This window comes from Triticum aestivum, chromosome 7D, assembly GCF_018294505.1.
Source record: "Triticum aestivum cultivar Chinese Spring chromosome 7D, IWGSC CS RefSeq v2.1, whole genome shotgun sequence".
Classification (NCBI taxonomy): Eukaryota; Viridiplantae; Streptophyta; class Magnoliopsida; order Poales; family Poaceae; genus Triticum; species Triticum aestivum.
The window spans coordinates 620,252,205-620,257,419 of NC_057814.1; the positions used below are offsets into that span (position 1 = coordinate 620,252,205).

Below are 5,215 nucleotides of genomic sequence, written 5' to 3' on the forward strand. Positions count from 1 at the left end.
ACCAAAACCGCCTCCATAGCCAGGTTTTGTACTAGTGGGAGGTGGCTAGGTGGAGATGACAACTTTCCTTGAGGTAGAATGGAGAACGGTGGCGATAGTCATGGGTGCGGCAGAGGTTAAATCAGGCCGCAACACGATGCGGTTATGGAGCCAGGGTTGTGGCGGTGTTGGGAGGCCACGTGGTGGTGGAATCGTCGACGGATGCGAGGCAGAACACTCTTTTTTTTACGTAGTTGTAAGGAGAAAATTGAAGTGGATAGGAGAGGATTGGAGTGATATTTTTGGTTTATTCCCCTACTAGGGTTGGGAGGGGAGATTGCTATGGCGGCATCGGAAAAATTAAATCCCCACAGGACTCAGCCGAATCATGTGTCTGAAGAAATCCAACTCTCATGTTGGTAGAATTGCCCAAATTAAGCATAGGCTTGGAACTACCATTTGATTAAATTAGACAAAGAGAAACCCTCTAATTTACAGGACCATTGGCACTCTAATTAGTTTCAGTTATTAGTTTTTTTACCCGGAAACGGTCGTCCATATTCACACCATTATTTTTCTGGATGACATAAGACGAGGGCATAAGCTGTTTCCGGACCAGTGCTAATGGCGACATAAAATAAAAAATTAATGAATCATCTAATTTCATGTCTTATAACTTATAAGTAGAAAAGATATAGCTGACCGATCAGGTTCAGGTGCACCTCTGTTTCTTCTTCAGTTATGAACAGTCACAATGCTGCAGATTATGGAATGCTAAAAAAATTCGGGAGAATTTGGTCATAATTTCATGTCTTATCTCTTTGAAGTTGGTCATACGACTGAATTTGAAATATGCATGTACTCCCTCCGTCTAGAAATACTTGTCAGAGAAATGTATGTATCTAGACATATTTTAGTTCTAGATACATTCATTTTTATCCATTTCTTTGACAAGTATTTTCAGACGGAGGAAGTATGTACTAGTGATCATGCAAATGTACAGAGTATTACATATATTCATCATATGTATATGTACTGGTGGGCAGAATAAACAATACCGGATAAGTACTCATGTATCATAGATGAGCAGATCATCACGGGCTGTTTCCATACTGCACCTGTATCCTGTATGTTCTTTCCACCATGCATGTACCCAAATTACATTCACTGCAACTTCTAATCTATTCACCCAATTTAGTTATCCAACACGTACCAAAAAGGGTAAAACCAGATAGATAATAGCATTGCCATGCTTTGCTGTGAGAAATGAATAAATATGTATGCCCAGAGAGTCAATACATTCACTCTGATCGACAAACCCTGATGAACCTATTTATTCAGCGATCGCCCTTCAGAAAGAGTAACCAGCGATACTACAGTACAGACAACCAAACTATCAACCATTACATACAGACGATACAGGAGTACAGGATGCAACTCAGCGACACATACACAGAACAGAAAGCATGAACCATTACATACATACATACATACATACATACATACATACATACATACAGGACGCAACTCGGCAACAAGACAGGCTCCCTCCGATCCTATGTATGCAGTGTACTACTCCTCGGCGGCAGCGGTGGTGGTCTCCTCGGCGGCAGAGATGGTCTCTCCGGCGGCGGCCTTCTTGGGGGAGAGGGAGTTGGGGGCGGCGGCCTTGTTGTTGTTGGACCAGTTGGACTCCATGTCGGCCTTGCGGGCGGCGGTCCTCTTGGGGAGAAGCGCGGGGTTGATGTTGGGCACGACGCCGCCGTGGGCGATGGTGACGCCGGCGAGCAGGCTGCTGAGCTCGCCGTCGTTGCGGATGGCGAGCATCAGGTGGCGAGGGGTGATGAGCTTCTTCTTGTTGGCCTTGGCCGCGTTGCCAGACAACTCGAGGACCTGCATGCATGCGATTCAAGGGCCGACCCCGCGAGTAGTCCTGGACGCGAGCCAACTCGAGCCGAGCTCGGGCCGAGCCTGCCTGCGTACTCCAAGTCACTGCCATGTGGGCCTTCACATGGGTGGTCGCCGACGGGAGGCGAGGAAGACGGCGGCGGCGCTCTGATGAAGCTGGGTGGTTGCCGACCGCTCGCGAGGAAGACAGCGCGACGCTCCTCGTGAACACGTGCGTGCGTCGAGAAGAAGACAGGCGGCGACCAGCAAGGTCGCCGACGGCAAGCGAGGAAGACGGAGGCGGCGCTCCTCGTGGACGTACCACGTACGCGAGCGCCGCGAAGAAGGAAGCCGTCGACTCCATCGGCCGCGGTGGCGAGCAGGAAGAGAACGTCGACGAGGTGGAGGAGGAAGGGTGGGCGAGCAGCGAGCCGGCGTCGGCGTCCGGCATGCTACTGGCGGCGGCGGCGAGGAAACCCTACGGAAGCTGCTATGTCATCTCGCTCTCTTTCTCGTATCGTGCGGGCGTGGAGATGTGCAAACTGGGCCAAGGCAGCGTGCTGGCTATGGGCTGCGTCACCTGCGTGAGATAGCGTGTTGGGCTATTTGCTAAGGGCTGCGCTGGGCTGCTCTGCCGTGCGAGCTTTGGGCTCGCGAGTCAGCCCGAGTCGAGCCTGGCTCGGCTCGAGGTGAAAACGAGCCCGATTGTGCAGCTCGGCTCGGCTTTTTTGTGTTACGGGCCGAGCCTGACTCGCTCCGAGCCGACGCAAACTCGGGCCGAGCCCAAAAGCTCGAGCTGAGCGTCCAGATTTACCCGCGACCGCCCCGGCGACGAGGTACTCGAGGACGGCGGTGAGGTAGACGGCGGCTTGCGGCGCGACGCGACGCGCATAGCGGCCCTGCTTGAGGTACCGCCCGACGCGGCTGACCGGGAACCTGAGCCAGGCCTTGAAGGATAGCGACATGCGTTTCCTCACCACTTCTCCTTCTTCCATCGGCGACGTGAAACGGGGGACTGCAGACTTTGGCGGCGGCGGCGGGGGGCGGCGCTGGACCGGAACTGCTTCGTCGACTGGTGGATCGGATGGGCAGCGGGGGGGCGCGCGGGCCGGGTTTTATAGGAGGCGGGCGTACGTGATCCGTGGGAGGGTCAAATCCTCCAATCAGAACGATCGTGCGTGCGTGTGTCCAGTTACCATGCACGATCTCTCCAGTTACGTGCGCAAGTTTCCTCTTCTCTTTTCTCTTCTTTTCCTCTGTTTTGGCTGACGGAAACGAAATTTGAAATTTAGGGAACGGGGAGAATGATTTGGCGAACCTCTGGATCAACAAGAAGTCATAAAGACATCCAGGTTGCACACAACCTGGAAATAAAACCAAACAGAAATGAAAAAACAAAAGCCTCGTCACAGTAATCAACTCCACTCGACAGCAGCACACAAAACCATCACCGAAAACAACATCCGGAAAACATAAAATGTCTAAAAAACGACGCCTTCAAGAAAAAAACGGTGCACAAGCGTTGTCGTCACCTGATTCAGGATCATAGGTTTTCACCCTCGAGAAAGACCGAGCTCTCAAAGCAATACCTTCAACAAGGCAATTGCCAGACACAATCAATGAAGGCCGGAACATAGGTTTTCACCTTGAAAGTCACGACTCGGCACCCGAGGAACACCACCAAAAATGAAACCCTCGAGTGATGGCGCCCCCACTTGACACTGCTGCTACAGAAAGTTATCAAACACCTGGCTGACTCCATCACTTTCAAGCCCCCCTCCGCCTTACTGATCTTCCGATCTCAGCCATCATGACTTTCTCTGTCGTTGTCTATGCCATAGAAATGGAGATGCCGGCATGTCCCATGGTTTCAACAAATAACAGAGCTTTGCGTCACGCCCTCCTAGAGCCACGTAGGCTAATATGGCCACGCACGACCGGATACTATCCGATCCAGATATCCTTGGGCAAGACCTCCGGCAGTACTTGCGGAACATGTCGACGGCCAGATCGAGGAGGACCGATCAAGCAGAACGTTGCCGTGATGCGATAAGAGCACAAGGACCGCCACCACACCAATGCATCCACCAAGCTCACTCCATTGCCGCCATGACGGAGAGGACCGGCCCGCGCTGCCCATAGCCCGCGGCTCCAGGCGCCAAATCTGACGAAAAGGGCAAAGGTCGGCCCGCCGTCATGCCGCGCCGGTCTGGCCCGCACACTAGCGTCGTGCTCGAGCGGCAGCAGTACGACGCGCAGACGAGGAGGCAGGCTACTGGCCCGACCTGCCGGAACGGAGTAGTTGCCCAAAACACCACCGCCACCGTCGCCAAGGAAGACTCTGCCGTTTCGAAGGACACCGCAATGACGCGATCAAGATCCCCGTCACCGCCGTCGTCCACAACGGCTTCGCCCAGCAGCTTCCTTCGGCTGCGGTGGAGAAGAGGAGCGGTGGCTTTTTTTGGGGGTGGTGGCGCTAGGTTTTACAATCCGCCCGTGTCGCCTGCACAGGAGCGGCGGGGGACGTACACCGGGAGAATGATGCATGGTAAACAAAATTCATTTACAACTTTGTTTGGCACCTTCGATTTCATTTCATTTGGTTGAAATCAAATGAAATGCAATTTCTGCGCAGCTCCCTTGGCACCCAGGTTTTCATTTATTTGGTGGAAATGGATGAAAACTCACTCCTAGGAGGAATTCATTTGGTGGGATTTGGATTTCAAGTCCAAATTTCTTGTTTGGCTGGCAGGGGATTTTTTAAATGAATGGCATATGCTGTTTAGCTGCTATTTTGAATTGTAATCATAAACAATTAACATGCGCATCTCAATGCTTATATTCAAAGCATTAACTATATAAAAATGATGATCAACCCAGAAATATTTGGGCATTTTTTTTTCAACGATCATGATGGGAAGTTATCTAGACACACTACAGGAAAACTCACACGTCGCCGTGGGGACCGACGTACGCCCACTGTAAAACGCGGGTACTCGGCTTAGTTCTAGCCAAGTACTGAGTGATGGATGCTCGGTAAAGAAAGGGTACTCGGCTTAACAGCTGATAGGCGGAGTATGTGAAAAAAGTGCTCGTCTGACAAAACATATACTTGGCATATAGAACGAAAAGCTCTCGGCTTACAACAAGCTAGCCTCGCCTTAGTGCCTTACAATGAAGAGTCTTTAAAAAATATAACAGATGTCTGCTAAACTAAACGACGACTTTGAGAATCTATGTCGAGTAGTACCCTGAATCCAGTGTTGATTTTTTTTCCAAATCTGAATAAGAAGGACAAGATGACAGATGATTACATGAACTCCCTTCTCTTATATAACGGCTGGTTCGT

General features: G+C 51.2%; 1 protein-coding gene across 1 annotated transcript; it reads right to left on the reverse strand.

Annotated features, from left to right (window-relative positions):
• Positions 1–1,292: 1,292 nt before the first annotated feature.
• LOC123167825 (histone H2A, sperm) lies at positions 1,293–2,938 on the reverse strand. The gene is made up of 2 exons (XM_044585687.1): positions 2,604–2,938; positions 1,293–1,872 (listed from the first exon to the last, which is right to left on the reverse strand). Exons 1-2 carry the CDS (start codon positions 2,859–2,861, stop codon positions 1,552–1,554), a joined length of 579 nt encoding a protein of 192 aa, XP_044441622.1. The 5' UTR covers positions 2,862–2,938; the 3' UTR covers positions 1,293–1,551.
• Between the last annotated feature and the right edge of the window lie 2,277 nt (positions 2,939–5,215).

Coding starts and splice junctions, on each gene's coding strand:
- LOC123167825 (XM_044585687.1), bottom strand. CDS start 2,861: ATGGAAGAAGGAGAAGTGGTGAGGAAACGCATGTCGCTATCCTTCAAG. Junction 1,873..2,603: donor GAGCGAGTCAGGCTCGGCCC/GTAACACAAAAA, acceptor GCATGCATGCAG/GTCCTCGAGTTGTCTGGCAA.